The following is a 24,424-nucleotide window of genomic DNA, read 5'->3' as shown; positions in this document are numbered from 1 at the left end:
TTAGCTAAGTCCCTTTAACATTTCATATAATAAGGGCTTGGTGATGATGAACTCCTTTTACATGACCTTATCTGGGAAGCACTTTATTTGCCCTTCCACTCTAAATGATAGCTTTTTCTGGATGGAGTCATCTTGGATAGAGATCCTTGCCTTTCATGACTTTGAATACTTCTTTCCAGCCCCTTCTTGCCTCCAAGGTTTCTTTTGAGAAATCAGCTGATAGTCTTATGGGAAGTCCATTGTAGGTAACTGTCTCCTTTTCTCTTGCTGCTTTTAGGATTCTTTCATTATCTTTTATCTTGGGTAATGTCATTATGATGTGCCTTGGTGTGTGCTTCTTTGGGTCTAACTTCTTTGGGACTCTCTGAGCTTCCTGGATTTGCCTAGGAAAAATTTTCCTGCTATGTATGTTCTGGTCTTCCTCAACTACCTATAAATTGCCCATTTTAACTTATGAAATCTAATACCCTTTTCCTCCTTTTCTCCTTTACCCAATGTTGCCTGTCTTTGGAATTTTCACCCTTATGTGAATTCCCCATGTGCACATATTAAAACTTTGATTTTTCTCTTGTTAATCTGTCTCTATTAATTTGATTATTGGCCCCACTAGAAGAATTTAGAAGGTAGAAGGACAAGTATATATTTTTGTATCCCCACAGGGGACTTCAAGGTAAGAGAAGTTTTCCAGGCCTGGCCTCTCACTGTGGCTGCATCCCTCCTGCAGGTTCCTGCTGCCTGCTCTGGGGCTGCTGATGGGGGAGAGTAGTCTCAGGCCCAGTGGAGGTGAGCACTTCTCATGGCCACTTATTACAAGTGAACTTCCTTCCCTTGTGGAATGAGGCGTGTCTTATGTTCTTAGAGGGACTTCCATTGATCCAGGGAAAGAAGGAGGCTACTTGAGCTGTGTTATGTTGCTAGGTTGGGCATTGGTAAATGCTGGGCCTGAGTTGCCTTCTTCTGTTGGGTGGGGAGACATAAGATGCCCTACAGTTGTGCTGTTCCTATAGTCCTGGGATCCTAAATGAGTTCACCTTCTTTTGATCGCCTTGCATAGTTTTCCTTTGTCTTTGTTTTATTTCCAGGGTTGATGGTTGTGCTTAGTAGGAAAGAACAGGGAGAAATATGTCTATGCTATCTTTTTGGACTGGAAACCTCTATTTTAAACTACTGTAGGGGAGCAGAATTTTCCACCCCAAAATGTCTCTTTTGCCTAAGTATTATTTTAGGCTGGTTGTTTTTAAGAAAAAGCATTCAGGGGAGAAGCTCAGAAAACCAGTAAGTTATCCTTTGTAAGGAGGCATTTACATTTGTAAGGGAAATCTCCATTTGTCAGGGTGTCTGCATGAAGGGGGGAGTGACTCAATCTTTAGAAACCCCTATCAATGGAGAAAGCTATGACTTAAATCTGCATAACGGCCTTACTCTTGTTTACTGTGCTTTTCCTGAGAGCCTCCCATAACTGGGTCCCCCACTCCAACATCTTCTTTTGTTTTCAGCTGAAGATCATATTTAAGGTAATGGTCTCGACCATTTCTGAGAGTTTCTGTTTCCCTGGGTCTTTTCTGTATTTACGGGAGATATACAGTGACAAGGAGAAAATTCTGAAGTCTTAAATTAAATTACTGCAGAGCAGAGGGTGGAAGGGAGAGACAAAAAGGGGTTAATCAATTAACAACTGCAGTGAAAAACCAACAAAAGACTGCTTAAGCTCAGTGGCTATTTCCAAGATTATCTTAAAAAAAAAAAAGAAAAGAAAAGAAAAAGAAAAAGAAAATAGCCAGGCGCCACGGAACCCCAGGAGCCTCCGCTCCTTGTTTACATAGGAGCTTTATGGACTCTACAGTGGATTCTGCTGCTTCTCTCCCAGAACTAGGCCTGCTTCATCTTCCCCCACCCCTTTTGTCTGTAGCTAAGGTAAATCCTTTCAGAATGGCTTACATCTTCACTGCACTGCTTGACGTATGAAAACTCTCACAAAACTCTGGGATGAAGGCCATGCTTGTTTTTTCTACCTACCATGCAGCTGGCAGGTGGTTTGGAGTCCGTGCCCCAAGACTGGGTTTTTTGTTTTTTGTTTTTTGTTTTGTTTTGTTTTGCTTTGTTTTGTTTTTTGGTTATCAATGTCCAAATAAGCTCTTTTAATTTTTTATGTAAATTTTTTGTTTAATATGTTATTGAAGTTTTGTTTTTCTCTTGTTAATCTGTCATGTCAATTTAACTATTACACCAGCCAAAGATCCTAGAGGGTAGGAGGAAAATTTTTCCAACCCTACAGTACCAATGCCTCTGGCACCTGACCTCAAACCTAAATATCTGTTAACTCTTCCATGGCCAGTGCAACACTGGTCTGGCCTTGCATGTAGGCTTCTGTCAACAATTCACCACCAGTGCCTATTAATAGGACAAAAGCCACTCTCTCAGGCCCTCTTTCCCAGAGTTAGCTGGACCCCATAAAGCATGACTGACCCTAATTGTTTTATGAGCCCTTATCCTCAGGACTAGAAAATTACTGGAAGCGCCCTGAAGGCACTGAGGCTCCTGGAACTTATAGAACAGGACATACCAGACCACAATGACCACCAGACCCTGCACCCGAAGATAACATCGAAACAAGCTGCAGCCCAGCTGAAACATCCTGCTCTGCAACTGCTCCATTACCTGGCAAAACCTCAAAGCCCCCACCCCTCAGGGCTGGCGCTGATGCACATCTCTGCACGTAGCCCTTTCCCTCCTTTGGGAAAGTAAAACAAAAACTGTACTCTCTGCACTTTCTTCTCTTTGTGAATTCTTTCACAGCCCATATCACCAACCACCCAAACACCTATCTCATATATCTTTATCCTTGGCCTCTATGAACTCTTCTTCCATCCATGCTCCTCTGGTTTACAACTCAAAACTGTGGCTCTTTCCATTGCATCCATCAATGACATGTTGTCTAGTACTGTGCCATCTGACATGACAGACACTAACCACGTGTTGCTACTGAGCACTTGAAATGAGGCTTGTGAGACTGAGAATTAAATTTGAAATTGTATTTATTTTAACTAATTAAAATTTAAAATAGATACTCAGTTTAGTTACTGGAAAACTTCTGAAGTATGTTTGGAACAACTTGTAAATATTAATCTATTTTTAACTAAATTTTATGAACTCTAACTATAAATCAAATATTTTGATGAATATTTAGCATTCCAATTGAGATGTAAGTGTAAAATATATATCTGATTTCACAGACTTATTACAACAAAAACAATGCCAAATATCTTATTGATAATTTTAAAAATTGATTACATGTTGAAATGACAATGTTTTGGATATGTAGTTTATATAAAATATATTATTTAATTTCATTTGTTTCTTTTCTTTTTAATGTGTCATCTGTCTGGAGACCCTCATGCTAAGTTCCCCCCTCCTCTTCCACCTGCGTTGGAAATTGAGGCTGCTGTTCTGAGTCAAAGTGATTCAGATTCTCCAGGCAAGAGTGAGAGGTTTCATTCTTACTCATGTAGTTTGGAATGGTAAAGTTATTGTTGCATAGCAACAGGGATGTTCGAATTTCAGTGGCCATGGAGACTAAAACCTGTCTCCCACACAGAGCCACTGGGCAGCTGCACCATGTGAAAGCAACCTCAGGCCTTGCCCTACCCATTTCCACTTTCTGCACAGGGCTGTGTCATCTATCTGTACTTCCTCAGCCTATGCCTGGCCCTCTACCTGCAGTGGACAACAGGGACCTCTGCTGATTTACAGACCCCTGCTGGAGCCTGATTCTTACTCTCAGCCATTTGCTAACTGTGCCTCTCCAGAGCCACTTTGGCTGCTTCATTTCACATGGCAGTGGGGGTTACTACCTAGTAACATTTTACCATAGGCTGAAAAGACTAAAGTCAACTTCTCCTTCAGGCATTGGGTAATTATTTGTCTGTAGCAACTCTGGCTAGACCCTGTCTCTCTCACTGAGCAAATAGTGACAGAGGCTTCTTCCTCGTAACAGGCTTCTGTTTCATCCCATTGGCCACCAGAAACCAGATTCCATCTCTCATACACAGCTATTGGCTGGCTGCACCATCTTTCTACACCCCTCAGACCTAGTCTAGACCAGAGAGCTCAAATTGTTGTCATCTATTAACTCTTCCACCACCATGGCTTATCTGGCTGGCTCTTGAATTTGGTCATTTGTTATCCAATTCACCATCAATGGCTCTCTTGTCAAAATTTAAAATCCAGGCCCTTATTAACATTTTCACCAACTCTGGACCAATTTTTAACGTTATTAGTAAAGGTCTAGTATGACCTGTAATCTAGAGCTCTGGTAACTCTTCTACCATCAATGCTTATCTGGTATGGTTTGGCATTAAGCCTTCAACTAACTGTTCCTCCATCAATGTCCTTCTGATCTGGACCTTGAACCCAAGCCTGTTAATTTTTCTGCCATCAAGGTATACTGGGACTGATCTCAAAGTCAACCTGTGTGAAACCTTCCAACATTAATGACCTTGATAAAGCCTATGTGATAAAAACCACCAGGGTCACATCCATAGACAAGAAATAGGTTCAATAACTTGCTGCAGCAGGGGAGGCCACAGACCATGGGGGTCCATGGGGGAATCTTATCTAGGGTAGCCAACTTGTCCCATTTTCACCGAGACTTTTCCTAATTTTAGCAGTGAATGTCCATTGCCTCAATAAACCCTTTAGTCCTGAGCAAAAGGAGATGGTTGATCACCCAAATCTCACCAAACAATGGAAAAGAAGGAATACTATAGGGTTTGGGGGAAGCACTGAGCTTAGTTAAAATTTAAATGAAGTGTTTTGATTAACCCAAAGTAAAGCATGTTGGTTTGTAAAAGAGTAAATGTTACCTCTGGACCATGAAGTAGAGCCAAGGATAGTTTTATTTGGAGACACTAAAGCAAAAATAGATGTGACATGTTTGCTCCAGATGCTCTTTATTTGAAGCTCAGAGCCTGGCTTAGACATGAGGCTGCTTCTCTGTGTGGCTTGGATCCTCCAAGCAAGAGTGGTATGTTTTATTCTTACTGATACAATTTCAAATAGCAACGTTTCTGATTGCCTATGACTTTAGAGAACAAGGTTTCTCAGCAGGGCTCGGTCTAAGGTGAGGCAAGTAAGGCACTCACCTCAAAGTGCAAAATTTAAGGGGGGGAACAAAAAACTCAGTAATCAAGATAAATAATGTTTTAGTACAATATTTTCAAAAGTCAAAATTAATGCAAAAATCCATGATGAATGAAATACCAAAACTTTAAATGCCTGTATTAGTTATCTATTGCTATGTAACAAATTACTCTTAAACATAGAAGCTTAAAACAACAAACATTTATTATCTCATAGTGTCTGTGGGATCAAGAACTTGGGAGTGGCTTGGCTGAATGTTTATGTCTAAGGGTCTCTCCTAATGTTGCAGTTAAGTTATCAGCTTGGGTTGTAGTCAGCTAGGGCTGAAGGTCTCACTTTCAAGATGGCTCATTTACATGGGTACAGGCTGGAGGTCTCAGTTCCTCACTGGCTATTGGCAGGAGTGTTTGGTACGTGGGCTTCTCCAAAGCCTGCCTGAGTGCCATTGTGACTTAGCAGCTGGCTTCTCCCAGAGTGAGAGATAAGAGGAACAGAGGGATGGAGGGAGGGGTGGACAGAGAGAGAGAGAGAGAGAGAGAGAGAGAATGAACACACAAAATGGCAGCCAAGGTCTTTTATAATCTAATCTCTGAAGTGACAAACCATCACTTCTGACCTTGAACCCTGGACCTCCATTAACTATTCCATGTCTATATCCTGGAAAAATATTAATGTATCCATTATTGTTCTCTTTGGTTTGATCTAAAAATGTCAGTTAATGATTTTGCCAGAAATCAGCATCTTCTTTTATAGGCCATAAGCCCAGGCCTATAAGCAAACTTTTTCCATGAATAAATGTCTACCTTCAATGGTCTTTAGCTCCAGTTCTTGAACTTGGGTCTCTGTTACTTTACAAACATCATTACTCTGCTGGTTTGAACTTGAAACCGGACATCTATAACAGAGGACTGTTTGGGAGGAATCTAAAAGACACTGATAGTTGAAAAGTTAACCAGGGTCTAATACTTGAGATCTAGACCAGAGAGACATTGATAGTGGAAAATTAATATATGCCTAGCCTCTCAATCTATAAAGGGCATATATTGTGGAAGGGTTAGCAGCAGTTTCAATTCTGGGTCCAAATAAAGGGACATTGATCCCTTTAGGGAATCACTAATATAGGATATGAATCCAGATCAGAAGAGTACAACATAGGTGTTGGTAGTTAAAAAAAAAAAAAAAAAGGCCCAATAGTGTTGTGGAATTGTGAACCTGTAACTTGTATAATTTTGTTAACCAATGTCACCCCAATAAATTCAATAAAAAGGGGGAAAAAGGCCCAAGTTTGAGATCAGCCAAGGAGGCATTGATGATGGAAGTTAACAGAGTCTAGGATTTGAAATGTTGAGGAGAAGTCATGACAATAATAAGTTTTGGTAATTTCTGTAGAAGTGTGTGTGTGTTACAGCAATATTCTCACATTTGCCATTCTATCTCCCATTCAATTCACAAATACTGTAGAAGAGACAAAGAAAATGGGATACTCTGTGAGGCTGACAATCTAACTCTCCTGATTCTTGAGCTGAGGCCCAGAGAGATCTGAATACCATTAGGGTACCCAGCAATCCATACTCAAGTTTAGCCAGGGCCTGTTGGGTTTGAAATGCCTTCACTGCGGGGCAAGTGCCCTCTCCACCTGTCAGAGAAGGCTTCCTGCAGGAGGAAAACATTAGTTGTCCATATCGAAGGCTAGTATTATAATTATTATTCCCAGCTACTGTTTTAGTGGGAAAATGCAGGAAATCGAGATTGAGGGGAATTCAAGTCTCTTCCATACTAATTTCCGCCCGTCAAGACGAGATTGTACCACCCTGACGCCTCACTCCTCTGGTCGGCCCGTATCCTCCAGGAAGGGACCTTCCTTACTCTTTTTCCAGTTTTCCTGGCGGTATCTCCAAGGAGAGGATTGTACCACCTTGCCTTCTTCCCTCTCTTGCCCAATAGTATCGGCCAGGAGGGAGGACTGTACCATCCTAACTTCTTTCCTCCTAGTGACATCCCCCAGTAATATCTCCGTTGAAGATCTGGAAACTTCTCCCCTCTCCTCAGGGATGGGAGTTTGCCACCTCTGCTTCTGTAAACTTTGCAGACCATTAGAACCCAGTTCCAAAGACTAGGTGCTTCGGGAAGTTCGCCCCCACCTTCTGTGGAACAGCCCATTGTACGGAATAGATGCTAAGATGGCGCCCCTTATGTAGGGACTCCTGGGAGCAGCCATGTTCCTCTTCCGACGACGTCACTCACGGATAAAGTCTGGGCGGATTCATAACTGCACCTGGTTCAGAGTGAGTAGATCACAGCCTCACAGCCCTTATGATCGTGTGCAAAACCAATTGCCCCGAAAGGGGTAGTGGCAGGGGTGATGGCAGGAAACGATAGTGGCCCTCACAGGCCGTTTAAGTCTTGGTGGTGCGCGGCGCTAAAGCGAAGGCACGAGGGTTTGTGGCTTGACAGCCACTGAGGTGATGTTTGAGGTGATGGCTTTGTTGGCTTTTGGGAAAGATACACTGTCAGTGAGTTCAACAGATGGGCAATTATAGAATCTAGTGGATTTTCAGGAACAACTATAAAGGACATATGGATAAAACCAAGGAGGGTGGAATCAAGGGAGGTAGGTGGTGATGGATGGGGTGGGGAGAGTAGTGGAGGGTAAATGCAGACAACTGTACTTGAACAACAATAAAATAGTTTTTTAAAAAAGAATCTAGTGAATGGGAATCTATGTGGGTCAGATATGGAGGTTTCTGGGGTTGTTAGTTTTTAGACTCCTTGCTGTGTCTTGTTGTCAAGTCTTAATAATTAATAGTATTTCTGTTTAGATTTGTCCTTCATCAGTCTCCCCACAGGTTTGCTAATTTTATTAGTTTTTACAAAGAACCAACGTTTGGCCTTGTTGATCCTCCCTAATATATCTTTGTTTTCTATTTCCTTAATTTTTGCTCTAACCTGTACTATTTTCTCTTTATCTAACTTTTTAAATTACATGTTAAATCATTAATACTCAGCCTTCCTTTGTGAAACATCATTTAAGAACATGAATATCCTTCTAAGAGTCTCTTTAGCTAAAATTTTCTATGCACCATCTTATTATTGAGCTTTGTGTCTACATTTTTTGTTCAATTTATTCTTTATATTACCTTAATATAGTTCTATTAAATCTATTAAATCTTCTTACCCAGGGATATAGTATGTCTGTGTAACTGTTTTATATATGTCAATTTTTTAATTTAATTGCATAGGTCCAGTTCCTTAAACAGTTTGTTTTATATATTTGTTGTTATCATTACTAATGGGTCTTTTTCCCATTTTCACTTCATCATTGCTGTTATAGAGGAAAAACTCTCTGCTCTCATAATTTTATCTTGTATCTAGCCCTTTATGAAATTATCCAGTGAATTCTAATTTCTACATATGACAGCAAATCTGTGGCAAGGAAAGTTACATTTTTATTTCTTGCGATATGTATTTTGATTGTTTCATCTTCTAGTGTGTGCGCCAAAGCCAGGAAAACAATTTTCAATTGTATCAGACATCCCTATCTTGTTGCTACTTTTAACAGCAATAGCTTCATCATTTGACTTTTTAAAGTATATTTTATTGATTATGCTATTACAGTTTTCCCAATTTTTCCCTCTTTATCCGCCCTCTGCCCTGCACCCCCCAACCCTCCAGCATTCCGCCCCCATAGTTCACGTCCATGGGTTGTATATGTAAGTTCTTTGAGTTCTCTGTTTCCTATACTATTCTTAACCTACCCCTGTCTATTTTGTACCTGCCACTTACGCTTCTTATTCCCTGTACCTTCCCCCCATTCTACCCCTCCACCTCCCCACTGATAACCCTCCATGTGATCTCCATTTCTGTGACTCTGTTCCTGTTCTAGTTGTTTGCTTAGTTTTTGTTTTCATTTTTTTAAGGTTCAGTTGTTGGTAGTTGTGACTTTGTTGTCAGTTTACTGTTCATAGTTGTTCATCTTCTATTTCTTAGATAAATCCCTTTAACATTTCATATAATAAGGGCTTGGTGATGATGAACTCCTTTAACTTGACCTTATCTGGGAAGCACTTTATCTGCCCTTCCATTCTAAATGATAGCTTTGCTGGACACAGTAATCTTGGATGTAGGCCCTTGCCTTTCATGACTTGGAATACTTCTTGCCAGCCCCTTCTTGCCTGTAAGGTCTCTTTTGAGAAATCAGCTGACAGTCTTATGGGAATTCCTTTGTAGGTAACTATCTCCTTTTCTCTTGCTGCTTTTAAGATTCTCTCCTTCTGTTTAATCTTAGGTAATGTAATTACGAGGTGCCTTGGTGTGTTCCTCCTTGGGTCCAGCTTCTTTGGGGCTCTCTGGGCTTCTTGGACTTCCTGGAAGTCTATTTCCTTTGCCAGATTACGGAAGGTCTCCTTCATTATTTGTTCAAATAAGTTTTCAATTTCTTGTCCTTGTTCTTCTTCTCCTGGCACCCCTATAATTCTGATGTTGGAATGTTTAAAGTCGTCCTAGAGATTCCTAAGCCTCTTCTCATTTTTTAAAAAGATTTTATTTAGGGAGAAAGAGAGAGAGAGAAACATCAACGTGTGGTTGCCTCCCGTGTATGCCCCTACTGGAGACCTGGACTGCAACCCAGACATGTGCCCTGACTGGGAATGGAACCAGCGACCCTTTGATTCGAAGGCCAGCGCTCAACCCACTGAGCCACACCAGCCAGGGCTCTTCTCATTTTTTTTTAAATTCTTGTTTCTTCATTCTGTTCCAGTTGGATGTTTATTTCTTCCTTTTGTTCCAAATCGTTGATTTGAGTCCCGATTTCCTATCCTTCACTGTTGGTTCCCTGTATATTTTGCTTTATTTCACTTTGGGTAGCCTTCATTTGTTCCTTCATTTTATGACTGAGCTCAGTCAGTTCTGTGAACATCCTGATTACCAGTGTTTTGAACTCTGCCTCCGATAGGTTGGCTATCTCCTCGTTACATAGCTCTTTTTCTGGAGTTTTGATTTGTTCTTTCATTTGGGCCATATTTCTTTGTCTCAGTGCACCTGTTACATGTAAGGGGCAGAGCCTTAGGTATTCACCCAGGTGGGGCAACCCTCTTTGCTGTGTTGTGGTGCTGTTGCTCTCGCTGAATTTTTTTTTTTAACTCTTTGGTTGTCGCAGTTCCATGCAGTTTGATTTTCTGGCATTTCTGGTTGTTTATTGTTTTTAGATTGATTGTTATCCTTCTTTTGGTTGTGCGAGGAAGTGAAGCATTTCTATCTACACCTCCATCTTGGCCGGAACTCCCACCATTTGACTTTTTAGCATACTATTCTATGACTATGTTTCATAAATGATTTTTGTGATATTTAAGTGATTTACTTCTTCCCTAATTTCAGTTTGTGTTTTTATTAGTAATGATTGCTGAATTGTGTCAAATGTTTGGGGTTTTTTTTGGTGTAAGTTAGTAATACCATGTTTTTCCAGACCCCAATTATTTTATTTAATAAATAATAATATTATTGTTGAACCATCTTCATCTGGGAAGAAGAGGCTAAGAGCTTTCCATAGAATAATTTAAGAAGGATTTTTCACCCTAAAATGGCAAAATAATTCAAGGTGGCAGAAGATATCCCTTTCATTCAGATGACCAGGTTTCCAAGTTTCCTTTCTCCACAGTCACCCACCAGGTCCCCATGGACAAGTCTTTCCCCTGCCCACTCCATGGGACTTCAGCACCCTTCACTGCCCCAGTTCTGCCCTCCCCACAAACTTAGATCTGCCTTGAACCTGGAATTCAGGGATGGGGCTGGCTGCGTAAGGTTTGAAGCTCCCCTGTGAAGCTGCCCAAGAATAAGGGACTCTGTGCTCATTAATTTGACTCTAAAAATCATTATTGTTTCCCTAATCCACTCAGAGTGGAGGTTGCTGAACTTTGTGAAGTAAATGTGGAATGATACTGATGACATGGATGCTGTCTTTTTAGGATTTCTTGGTGCCTCTGAGGAACTGTTGAGCTTTTCCCCTTACTGGAGGTGGAAGGATCTTCCCTTCATTCTGACTACAGCTCACATACAGACACTCCTCCTGCTTTGGAAAGTGGGCTGAGATCCAGGGTGGACATGCCAGCTAATGGGAAATCACCCCAGAGGTTCCCTGCCTTGGTTCCAGGACAACCTGGCAGATCATTTAAGGTGAGGAGGACGCTCATACTCTTTCCATTATTTTTTAGTTTTTAAGGTAAATTTTAATTTTGAGATAACTGTAGATTCAAATGTAATGTACTGTTTCCCCCCATGGTAACACTGTGCAGAATCTTGATACAATAGCACAACCAGGATATTGACATACAGAAAATTTCCATCACCACAAGTTTCCCTCATGTTGTCTTCTAACAAACACCACCACTTCCATCCTTTCATACTCCCTCCTTAACCCCTGGCAACGGCCAATCTGTGCTCCAACTCAATAATTTTTTCATTTCAAGAGAGTTATATAAGTGGGATCATACAGTATATAATCTTTTGGTACTGGCTTCTTTTTTTACTCAGCATAATTGCCAGAGCTTCATGCAGATTGTTGCATATATGAATAGTTTGACCTTTTCTTTTTTAAAATATATTTTATTGATTATGCTATTACAGTTGTCCCATTTTTTTCTTTCCTTTATTCCCCTCTGCCCTGCCCCACCCCCACCACACCAGCATTCTCCCTCCCTCAGTTCATGTCCATGGGTCATACATATAAGTTCTTTGGCTTCTCCATTTCCCACACTATTGTTAACCTCCCCCTGTCTATTTCGTACCTACCATTTACGCTTCTTATTCCCTGTACCTCCCCCCCCCCCACACACATACTGATAACCCTCCATGTGATCTTCATTTCTGTGATTCTGTTCCTGTTCTAGATTTTTTCAGTCAGGTTTTGTCGCTTTATTTCCCCACACTGGAACCTTGGGTTTTGCAGTCTGTCTCATTCCCCAGTTGTTCCTCCTGGTTTATCCACATGCAAATGTGAGACTGCCTAGTTACTGCCTCACCCATTCTGCCAGCCACACGCTTTGCTTCGAGTCCTCTCCATCCTGACTGCCTGTCTCCACCCCTCCTACCAGTCTGGATGAATGTTTCTTCTTTAACTCCTTCGTTGTTGGACTTCCATACAGTTTGATTTTCTGGGAGGTCTGGTTGTTTTTTTGTTTTTAAATTTGTTGTCCTTCTTTTGGTTGTTCAAGGAGGCACAGTGTATCTACCTATGCCTCCATCTTGGCTGGAAGTGACTGACCTTTTCTTGCTAAATAATATTCCATGGTATGGATGTACCACAGTTTACTTAAGCAGTCACTAGTGGAAGGACATCTTGGTTGTTTCCAGTTTTTGGCTATCATGAATAAAGCTGCTGTGATTTTTTTATGTAAGGTTTTTGTATAGTGTGAGTGTACATGAATGCATTTGAAAGATTGTATGCTAAATGCACTTAAAACAATTAATTGACTTATTTTTTAGTACAGTTTTAGATTACAGAATAATTGAGAAGACAGTATATAGTAGACCCATATACCATTCTAGCCTCCCCTCCTTTGATATACAGTTTTCCCTATTATTAATATCTTCAATTAGTGTGATATATTTGTTACAATTCACCAATATCGATGCATTATTATTAATTATAGCCTATAAGTTACAGTAACATTCACTGAGTTATACATTCTTTGAGTTTTGAAAAATACATAATGTATATGCACCATTACAGTTTCATACAGAACAGTTCATCTGTGCTTCACCTATTCATCCTTCCTCTCCCTCTGCCTGAACCTCTGGCAACCACTGATTTTTTTTTTTTACTGTGTATAGTTTTCCCTTTTCTAAAATGTCATGTAGTTGGAATCATACAATCTGTAGCCTTTTTAGATTGGCTTCTTTTACTTAGCAATTTGCATTTAAGGTTCCTCCATGTCTTTTCATGGCTTGGTGGCTCATTTATTTTTATCCCTGAATAATATTCCATTGTATGGATATACCACAGCTTGCTTATCCATTTACCAGTTGAAGGACATCTTGATTGTTCCCAGTTTTTGGTGACTATGGATAAAGCTGCTATAAACACTAATGTACAGGCTTTTGAATAGACATTAGTTTTCAATTCATATGTGTACATAACTAAGAGGGCAATTGCTGGGTCACAGAGGAAAACTATTTAGCTTTGTATGGAAACTGCCAAACTGTCTTCCAATGTTCCACATGAGCATTCCTGTTTCTCTACATCCTAGCCAGCATTTGCTATTAACAGTTTTTTATTTTTATTTTTTTGGATTTTGACAATTATAATGGGTATGTAGTTGTATCTCATTGTTGTTTTAATTTGCAATTCCCTAATGAAAAATGTTGTTGAACATAGTTTTACATGTTTATTTGCCATCTGTATATCCTCTTTGGTGAAGTGTCTGTTTAGATCTGTTGCCCATTTTTCAATTGGGTTGTTTCTTATTATTGAATTTTAAGAGTTCTTTGTATGGTTTAAATACAGGTCCTTTATCACATATGTTATGTTGCAAATATTTTTTCCCATTCTGTGTCTTGTTTCTTTTTCTTTTTTTAACAGATTTTATTTATTTATTTATTTTTAGAGAGGGGGCGAAGGGAGGGAGAAAGAGAGGGAGAGAAACATCGATGAGTGTGAGAGAAACATTGATTGGCTGCCTCTTGCATGCCTCCAACAGGGGACTTGTTCCACAGCCCAAGCATATGCCCTGATCAGAATTGAACCTCCAAACTTTTGGTTTGCAGGATGATGTCCAACCCACTGAGCCACACCAGTCAGGGCTGTTTCTGTATTTCTTAACAGTGTCTTTCACAGAGCAGAATTTTAAAATTTTAATAAAGCTCAACTTTTCAATTTTCCTTTCATGAATTGTACTCTCCATGTTGTATTTTAAAACACTGCCAAACACAAAGTCACATAGATTTTCTCTTCTTATCTTGTAGAAGTTTTATACTTTTGAATTTTGCATATAGGTCTAAGATCCATTCAGAGTTAATTTTTGTGAAAAGTATAAAGACTACATCTAGATTTTTTTTTTTTTTGCATATAGATGTTTAGTTTTTTTCAAGACCATTTCTGGAAAAGGCTATCCTTTCTCCATTGAGTTGCCTTTGGCCCTTTGTCAAAGATTTGTATGGGTCTATTTCCTGACTCTCATTTTGTTCCATTGATAGATTTATCTATTCTTTCACCAATACCATTCTTTCTTTTTAAAATTAAGGTTTACCCCTGGCTGGTGTAGCTCAGTGGATTGAACGTGGGCCTGCGAACCAAAGCATTGCTGGTTTGATTCTCAGTCAGGGCACATGCCTGGGTTGCAGGCCAGGTCCCCAGTGGGGGACGCACGAGAGGCAACCACACATTGATGTTTCTTTCCCTTTCTTTCTCCTTCTCTCCCCCTCTCTCTAAAACAAAATAAATAAAATCTTTAAAAAAATTAAAATAAAATAAAATTGAGGTTTAATTGACTTACAACATTATATTAGCTTCCAGTGTACAATATAATGATTCAATATTTACATATATTATGAAACAATTATCACAATAAGTCTAGTTAACATCCATCACTATACATACAGATTTTTTCCTCATGATGAGAACTTTTAAGATTTACTTAATAACTTTCAAATACAATACAATATTATTAACTATTAGTGACCATGTTGTACATTACATCCCCATGATTTATTTATTTTATAACTGGGAGTTTTTCCCATTTGATCCCACTCACTCATTTTATCCCCCACTCCCTACCCTTGCTACCAATCTGCTATATAAATATAGATAGATATCTACATGCTTGGTGTTTTTGTTTTAGATTGCACATGTAAGTGAGATCATATGGTATTTGTCTTCTCTTGTCTGGCTTTTTTCACTTAGCATAATGCCCTGCAGATGCATCCATATTGTCGCAAATGGCAAGATTGCCTTCTTTTTATGACTGAATAATATTCCATTATTTTGTCTTTTTCTCTCTTTCCTGTTTTATGATGACACAAATGTTTGTTCTTTTGTTATAGTCCCACAGGTTTCTGAGGCACTTTTATATCTTAGTCAATTTTGTCTATGTCATTCTTTATTTTTTTGAATTTTTTTTGTCTATGTTATTGTGATTTTATGGTTTCTATTCTTCTGTGCTCTATTTCACTGATTATTTCCTCTGTCCTCTCTGTTCTGTTGTTGAGGACATCCATTGAGTTTTTTATTTTGGTTATTGTATTTTTCAGATCTAAAATTTCCATCTTCTATGTTTTTTGCTGAGACCTGCTTGTTGAGGCATTTTTGTGGTTTTTTAAATTATGCTTTATTGATTATTCTATTACAGTTGTCCTAATTTTTCCCCTTTGCCCCCCTCCACCCTCCACTCCCTCAGGCAATCCCCATACCTTTGTTCATGTCTGTGGGTCATGTGTATAAGTTCTTTGGCTTCTCTATTTCTTATACTGTACTTTACATCCCCATGGCTATTCTGTACCTACCAACTTGATGTTGAAGCATTTTTGTGATGGCTGATTCAAAATCTTTGTTGAATAATTACCTCTGTTATCTCATTCTTGGTACTTTTTTTCATTCAGTTTGAGATTTTTCTGGTTCTTGATATGAGTAATTCTCAACTGCAACCTAGACTCTTTTGGTACTATGTTATTAGAATTTGATTCTTAAGGAGTTGTTTTTTAAAGATTTTATTTATTTATTTTTAGGTAGAGGGGAAGGGAGGGAGAGAAGGAGAGAAACGTCAATGTGTGGTTGCATCTCGTGTGCCCCCTATTGGAGACCTGGCCCGCAACCCAGGCATGTGCCCTGACTGGGAATCGAACTGGGGATCCTTTGGTTCGCAGGCCAGTACTCAGTCCATTGAGCTGCACCAGCCAGGGCTGATTCTTAAGGAGTTTTTTAAAAAATATTTATTTATTTTTAGAGAGAGGGAGAGGGAGAAAGAGAGAGAGAGAAACACCAATGTGTGAGGGGAATATCTTTGTCAGTTGCCTCTCGAATGCCCCCAACTGGAGACCTGGCCTGCAATCCAGGCATGTGGCCTAGATTAGGATTCAAACCAGCAACCTTTCCGTTGGCAGGCTGGCACTCAGTCCGCTGAGCCACGCCAGCCAGGACTGGAATTGAGTCTTATTTAAACCTATTTTAGCTGGTCTCCACCTGAGGAAGGTGAGGCACCATTTCATTATAGCCAGGTTGGGGAGGAAGTCCAGGTTTACCATTTGGCTTCCCTTGACACTCAAGGTGGAGAGCTACTTCTGGGTGGGGGTGGAATTCTAGCTTTCCACTGTTTCACCTGATTCCTCCCTGGGTGGGAGGAGTAGTAGTGCCTGATTACTGCTTCCCATTACTCCACTGATACCATGTGAGGGTGGGGGCTTGGGCTTGCTGCTCCTTGGCAGTGATGAAAGCCCTGACCAATAGGCCTCCCCTGACACTACTCCAGCAGGAGGATGGATGTCTCATTACTGCTGATTTGGGGTAGAAGTCCAGGCTCCCCATGGTTTCTCCACTGCCAACACTGAATGAGGAGCCTCATTACTGCCCAGTACAGATGAGCCTTATTCCCCCACTTGATCTTTTCTTATATCACACCAGTGTTGTAGTGGGTGTAGCACCTTACTATAGCCAGATAAGAATGGAAATAATATGCTCCCAATTTGGTTTTTGCTGATGAGATGGGACCCATAATTTTTTCCATGATGCTTGGCTGGAGTAAGGTAGTTATTATTTTAAATTTTTCTGTTTTGCTAGGTTGTTCATTTGCTTGTCCTTGGACTTGAGAAAACAGACTTTCTTAGAGCTGTGTTTGTTTGTGTCCACTGGCATTTTTGGGTTTCCAGCTTCTCCAGCACCTAGCCTGGGATATAAGAGATAAAAAGTAAACTCAAAGGAATGACTGCTATGTTTTTTAACTTTATTTATTTATTTTTAGAGAGAAGGGAAGGGAAGGAGGAGAGAAACATCAATGTGAGAGAGAAACATTGATTGGTTGCATCTTGTATGTACCCCAACCAGGGCCGAACTCATAACCTAGGCATGTGCCCTGATTGGGAATTGAACCTGGGACTTTCAGTTTGCAGGGTGATGCCCAACCAACTGAGCCACACTGGCCGGGGTGGGAATCACTGCTATGTTGTTCCTCCGGTTCTGAGGTCTGTGGCTGGTCTGCTTTCTCTTCAACTGTCAGAGTCTTCCCTTCTTTGTTTTATATATAGTGTCAAGGTTTTAGTTGTACTTAGCAGGAAGAATAGGGAAAAGTACATTTACTTTTTTTTTTCTGGAAGCAGAGGTTAGCTTACTTCTTCTTAAGAGAAAAAGAATACAGAGCTCTTTTCCAGTTCAGATTAAAATTACAGAACTTTTACTTCTTTGATATCATACTTTATCTTTTTTTGGTAGAGGGGTCATAATGACATTAACATAATTATTTTCTTGGTTTGTCCTATAATTTACAAAGTAATGGAAGGATAAAGTAAAACTAATAAAAGTGTTTGCCGTCTTTTAAAAACAAGAAACACTGGCAGTGTTACATAAATATTTTTCCATGTCTAGAAATAATCTTCTATATAATTTTAATGGTTACATAGCATTCCATTTTTTGAGCATTTGCAATGGCCGTAGGTTTTCATTATAAATGACAATTTGGTGGTTAAATTCCTTGATGGATTTTTTTATGCACATCCATGATTGTCTGTTAAAGATATTTTTCCAGAAATTAAATTTTTGTGTCACAGGAGAAAGGTCACTGAAGTGTAAGGAATTCAGTAGATGACAGTGAAAAGTCTTTCTCTTCACACTGCGTGGTAATACTGTTTGGAGGCCGTTGATCTTTCACCTTATCATCAGTACTCTACCCTCCCCAACTGTTCCTTCCTAGATCTTCCAAAGATGAGCTGGAAATGCTTACATTCCCAGCTAGGTTTTATTGCCATTTATTTTATTTTCTTTTGTTTATTTTTAAATTAATTAATTTATTTTTATTCAGTTACAATTGTCTGCATTTTCTCCCCTTCCCTCCACCCCACCCCAGCCAGTCCCGCCTCCCTCCCCCACCTCTACCCTCCCCCTTGATTTTGTCCTTGTGTCCTTTATAGTAGCTCCTATAGACCCCTCTCCCCAGTATCCCCTCCCCACTCCCCTCTGGCTATTGTTACAATGTTCTTAATTTCAATTGCCACTTATTTACTTGCTGCCTTTGTTTTCCTGTGTTTTTTAAGGAGCTTATAAGTAGATAAATACTAGGATAAAGGAAGTAAAAAGAAGAAAATATCAACACAAGCTTTAGAAGGTAGGCACGCTGGTCGACAGACCTAACAGCTAGAAACTTCGAAGTCTAGATTTATCACAGTCAGACACACGAATTACAATGCCCCCACGGAGAAATCAATAATTCTTCTACAGTAAAGATTTCCTGATACCTGAGGGACAAGAAATCTTTTCATAGATCTTAATATGGATGATAGAAACATTATTTTCAATTACAGTCTTGTCATAAATACTATTACTGGTCTCTGGGTATTTTTCCTTTTGAAAAGATTTTTCATTTGGTGTTTAAGTAAGATTAAATAGTACAAGATTTTGCTTGCTGTTGATGAGCGGTAAGAGAAAGGCTAAACATAAATTATCATCTGATTGGTTAATTAAAATATGTCTGACCCAGAGTCAAATTATATACTCTGAAAAGCCAGTTACTTCATGTGGGCTTAAGAGTTTTAGAGCAAAATATCTCTAACCAAAACATACCATCTGAGAGCATAAGGATAATGGGTACATGAAACACTGCATAAGAAAGGTGATGGAGGAAAGTCCTGTCAGACCTTTAGATTCTTTAGACTTCTAATAGTTGGTTGCCATTTGCAGGGACTTTGCAGCCATTTAGTAGTTTTATCTCTTGACTTTCCTAAGTAGACCAGTTTCACCTACACCCACTAAGCAGGATTAAAGAAACACTTGAAAATATAGATTAGTTCAAAAACGTAAAGCAGTCCTACCTCCCCAGTAGAATTTTAGTTGAATTAAATCATAAGACAAACAATGATTACTGTACATCTTGTACTGGTCTCATTACATCTGTTGAGTAGAATTTGTATTCCAAGTATTTTCACCTTCACCGTCATCCTGAGAACTTCATCTACCCTTCCCTTCCTTTTGAAGTTTCCCCCATGCTTTTCCAGCACTCTTCTGGCTGGTTCTCCGTATTTCTGAGTTGCTGGATGGTGTACAATTTGAGTGTTCTGATGATGTTATCAAAGAAGTTTGTGCAGGAAGAGCATTATGAAATAAGAAATTGCTAATCAGTGCTCGCTTCAGCAGCACATACACTAAAACTGGAACTATACAGAGAAGATTAGCATGGGCCCTGAGCAAGGATGATGTGCAAATTCGTGAAACATTCCATATTTTCTTGTCTTTAGTATTTTGCATATGTATTTTGTTTCTTTTTTTTATCAACCAAAGTCTGAATATCTCCAAATATACTATAGTTTTATAATACAGTATTATATAAAATGTATGTTTTAGTGATTTACCTGAGAACAAAAAGCAAGTTGCAAAACAGTATGTACATATGATATTGTTTTTGTTGAGTTGTATATATGACTGTGTGATATAGATTATATATATATGTATAAATATATGTGTATGTCTATGTAAAATAAATAAATAAACTTGTTAAATAATTTTCAACAGAAAAAAGAAATTGCTAATCAATATCCAGAAGACAAGGCATGTATTTAGTGCTGTTCCCAACAGTGTCCATATTTTTCTACTGCAAGAGTGTACTATGGATGTAGTTGGTCTTCCTGCCTGTGCAGCAAACTGCCAGGCTTTTTTCCCAGCATGTACAGGGAACTAGTTTGTAAAGGAAAAACCATCAGAAAGGCTTCTCTTGCATAAGATTCCCTCTTAAATTCTATTTCTGCCTGTTTTCAATAAAGCGGCAACTTTGGCACTTTCTACTTTTTGCTTTGTCTTTGTAAAACAAGCAGCACTCTCAGCATGGTCCAGTGCTATCTGCTGTTTTATATGTCCTTGAGCTGCCCTGTCTTCTGCCTTTTCTCTTTCTTTCCTCTTCTTACATTCTGTTTGTCAACATTTCTCACTTTCTTTTAATATCCAACATTTCTTTTCCAATTTTCCTCCTCAATTTCCTTCTTTTTAAAGTATATTTAATTGATTATGCTATTACAGTTGTCCCAATTATTCCCCCTTTGCCCCCCCACCTGATACCCCTCATTTCCTGCAGCAGTCCCCCAGCAATCCCCCATTAGTTCATGTCCATGGGTCATGCATATATGTTCTTTGGCTTCTCCATTTCCTATACTGTTCTTATCCTCCCCCTGTCTATTTCCTACCTACCAACTATGCTTCTTATTCCCTGTACCTTTTCTCCCCATTCTTCCTCTCTCCCTCCCCACTAATAACCCACCATGTGATTTCCATTTCTGTGATTCTGTTCCTGTTCTACTTCTTTGCTTAGTTTTTGTTTTTGCCTTTTAGGTTCAGTTGTTGATAGTTGTGAGTTTGTTGTCATTTTACTGTTCATAGTTTTTGATCTTCTTTTACTTGGATAAATCCCTTTAACATTTCATATAATAAGGGCTTGGTGATGATGAACTCCTTTAACTTGACCTTATCTGGGAAGCACTTTATCTGCTCTTCCATTCTAAATGATAGCTTTGCTGGATAGAGTCATCTTAGATGTAGGTCCTTGTCTTTCATGACTTTAAATACTTCTTTCCAGTCCCTTCTTGCCTGTAAGTTTTCTTTTAAGAAATCAGCTGCTAGTCTTATAGGAACTCCTTTGTAGGTAACTGTCTCCTTTTCTCTTGATGCTTTTAGGATTCTCTCATTATCTTTAATTTTGGGCAATGTAATGATGATGTGCCTTGGTGTGTGCTTTCTTGAGTCCAACTTCTTTGGGATTCTCTGAGCTTCCAGGACTTCCTGGAAGTCTGTTTCCTGCACCAAAATATGGAAGTTCTCTTTAATTATTTTTTCAAATAAGTTTTCAATTTCTTGCTCTTCCTCTTCTCCTTCTGTCACCCCTATGATTTCAGTGTTGGTACATTCGAAATTGTCCCAGAGGCTCCTTAGCTATCCTTGTTTTTTTGGATTCTTTTTTCTTCTTGATGTTCTGATTGAATGCATTTTTCTTCCTTATGTATCACATCATTGATTTGATTCTTGGCCTCATCCGCTACACTGTTGGTTCCCTTTAAAGTTTTTTTAAATTTCACTTAGTATAACCTTCATTTCTACCTGGGTATTTTTTTCTTTTATGCTTTTGAAGTACCCAATGAGCTCCTTGGGTATCCTAATAACCAGTGTTTTGAACTCTGCACCTGATAGATTGCTTATCTCCATTTTGTTTAGTTCTTTTTCGGGAGTTTTGTTCTGTTCTTTCATTTGGGCCATATTTCTTTGTCTCCTAATTTTGGCGCCTACCTGTGTTTGTTTCTATGTATTAGGTAGGGCTGCTTTGAGTCCTTGTCTTAGTTGCATGGCCTGTTGTAGAAGACTGTACCAGTAAGTTGGATGGGGTGGAGCCAGGTAATCACCAGGGCAGGGCGACCCATGTGAACCAGGTTGATGGAGTCTCAGATATGGTATCACTGCTCTGTGGCTCTGTGTGGGGGAGGGCTCAGAAAGTAGACAATGGCTGCTGCCTGGCCTCTGGAGTTTTCTCTGGGAGGAAGCTGTCCCCCAGCACTCACTCTCATGCCAGACACTTCGATTTCTCCCTGTATGCCACTGGTGCCCTTCCAGCTGCTGCCCTAGTGCTGGAACCCAGAGGGAGTGAGTCTGCATAAGTCCGAAGTACGTTGTGGGCCCTTTGAAAGGAGACTCCTGAGAATTCCACAGTTTCTTCCTCTGCCCCAAACCCCACTGGCTTTTACAGCTAGAAGTTATGGAGACTTATCTTCCTGGCAGTGGAATCCTGGGCTGGGTTGTTGGTGTGAGGCTGGCATCCCCCGCTCTTGAGGTATCCCTCCTGATTTTTATCCACCACACATGGGTGTGGGACCACCTGTTCAGCATCTCTGCATCTCCACCCCTCCTACTCATCCGGATGATGTGACTTCTTTACTTCCTTGGTTGTTGGACTTCATATAGCTTGATTTTCTGATGATTCTGGGCGATAGTTTTTTAGTCTAGCAAAAATTACAGCTTGCCTAGCGAGGAGGCAAGTTGTGTTTATGCACATCTCCATCTTGACTGGATGTCTCAATTTCCTTCTTAATCTCCCTTTGTTCTTTCACTTTTCTTTCTTCAAATGTTTTGGTTAGTTTTTTCACTCTGACAGTGAGGTTCTGGGTACATCTCTCTTTTAAAAAATATATTTTGTTGATGATGCTATTACAATTGTCCCATTTCTTTCTCCCCTTTATTCCCCTCTTTCCTGCACTCCCCCTCCCACCAGCATCCCACCCTTAGTTCATGTCCATGGGTCATACATATAAGTTCTTTGGATTCTCCATTTCCTATACTATTCTTAACCTCCCCCTGTCTATTTTGTACCTACCAATTATGCTTCTTATTCCCTGTGCCTTTTCCTCCATCCTCCCCCTCTCCCTCTCCACTGATAATCCTCCATGTGATCTTCATTTCTGTTATCCTGTTCCTGTTCTAGTTGTTTTCTTAGTTTGTTTTTGTTTTTGTTTTTTTAGGTTCAGTTGTTGATAGTTGTGAGTTCGTTGTCATTTTACTGTTCATAGTTTTGATCTTCTTTTTCTTAGATAAGTCTTTTTAACTGAATAGGTCTCTTATTTAAACATCTAGTAGGATTCTCAGAGGGAGTAACATGTCCTGAACTTTGTCCTCCTGTTTAAATATATGATTTTGTATTAAGAGAGGAGGGTGGTGTTTCACAAAATTTGGACTGAGAGTTTTTAGAAGTGTTACAGGATTCAAATGAGGAATGAAAACAGAGTAAACATTCTTTTTTTAAAAAAAAATATTTATTTATTTATTTTTAGAGAAAGGGTAAGGGAGGGAGAAAGAGAAAGAGAGAAACACTGATGTATGAGAGAAACATTGATTGGCTGCCTCTCACATACCCACAACTGGGGACCTGGCCTGCAACTCACACATGTGCCCTGACCGGGAATTGAACCAGAGCCCTTTCAGTATGCAGAGTGATGCCCAACCCACTGAGCCACACCAGTAGGGGCCAGATTAAATTTTCTGACTGGTTCCCATTTGCAACTGGTGTTTCAGCTTTTAGTGAGTATATATTTTGGTATTGATTTTAGCAGCAACAGAACTGTTTGAGGATGCTTCTGTCACTTTGTCATCTTCCCAACTTGCAGCCATCTGTGTAGACTGCTCCTCATTACCTGTCACAAACACCATGAAGACCATGCTGCTCGTCTTAGCCAATGTGATGGTGACCTGAATGGTTCCCGGGAACCATAGCATCACTCCCCTCTCCTCTGCTGTTCTGTTATAAGGACATTTGTCATTGGAATTAGGGTCCACCCAGGTAATTCAGGATGATCTCAATTTAAGATCCTTAACAACATATGCAAAGATCATTTTCCCAAATAAGGTAGCATTCACAGAATCTGGGTGTTAGCGTGTGGACATATTTTGGGGGGGCCACCATTCAACCCATTACAGTCCATCCTCTAATCCCCAAATTCACATTGGTCATATGTACAAAATAACCCCAACATCCCAACATTCATAAATCTTAACCCATTATAGCATCAAATCTAAGTCCAGAATCTCATCTAAGTATCATCAGATCAAAAAGTCCCATATCTTACTATTTAAATCATCTAAGTCATGGTATGGATGGGTTGAGACTTTGGGTATGATCTATCCTGGGGCAAACTTTCTTTCTATCTGTGAATCTGTGAAACGAGAGAACAGGTTATTCAATATACAATGGTATATCAGGCATAAAATAGACTTTCCCATTCCAAAAAGGAGAAATTGGAAAGAGTAAAGCAAGTATACAATTCAGCATGGCAATTCCATTAGGTTTCTTTTTTTTTAAGATTTTTAAATTTATTTTTAGAAAGGGAAGGGAGGGAGGAATAGAGTGAGAGAAACATCAATATCTGGTTCCCTCTCGTGTGCCCCTACTGGGGACCTGGCCCGCAACCCAGGCCAGGGATTGGACCTTGACCCTTTGGTTTACAGGCCAGTGCTCAATCCACAGAACCACATCAGCCAGGGCTCCATTAGGTTTCAAGGTGTCTGAGGGTGGAACACCATTGTAGTGGCCACGGTAATGAGAGGGTTTTTTGAGACCAAAAGTATGATACA

At 39.7% G+C, this 24,424-nt stretch overlaps 1 protein-coding gene, 1 non-coding gene and 1 pseudogene across 4 annotated transcripts in view; 2 read left to right on the top strand and 1 right to left on the bottom strand.

Annotated features, from left to right (window-relative positions):
* The first annotated feature begins 7,378 nt into the window (after positions 1 to 7,378).
* The window catches only part of ZNF157 (zinc finger protein 157), a 32,288-nt gene continuing 15,242 nt past the window's right edge, over positions 7,379 to 24,424 (top strand). For 2 of the 3 annotated variants that reach the window (XM_071220317.1, XM_045187557.3), the window contains exons 1-2: positions 7,379 to 7,424; positions 11,100 to 11,307. In XM_071220317.1, coding sequence (XP_071076418.1) covers positions 11,236 to 11,307 — 72 coding nt within the window. In that variant the 5' untranslated portion in view covers positions 7,379 to 7,424; positions 11,100 to 11,235. Of the gene's footprint in view, positions 7,425 to 7,459; positions 7,614 to 11,099; positions 11,308 to 24,424 lie in introns of those variants that run through there. The other variant, XM_045187556.3, reaches the window with a different exon arrangement.
* LOC112322533 (U6 spliceosomal RNA) lies at positions 19,447 to 19,553 on the top strand. The gene has a single exon (XR_002976647.1). It is a non-coding gene; the product is annotated as a U6 spliceosomal RNA (small nuclear RNA).
* Positions 19,820 to 23,719, bottom strand: LOC139440551 (UBX domain-containing protein 4-like; annotated as a pseudogene).

Source organism: Desmodus rotundus, chromosome X, assembly GCF_022682495.2.
Source record: "Desmodus rotundus isolate HL8 chromosome X, HLdesRot8A.1, whole genome shotgun sequence".
NCBI lineage: Eukaryota > Metazoa > Chordata > Mammalia > Chiroptera > Phyllostomidae > Desmodus > Desmodus rotundus.
This window is presented reverse-complemented; position numbering and strand designations above follow the sequence as displayed.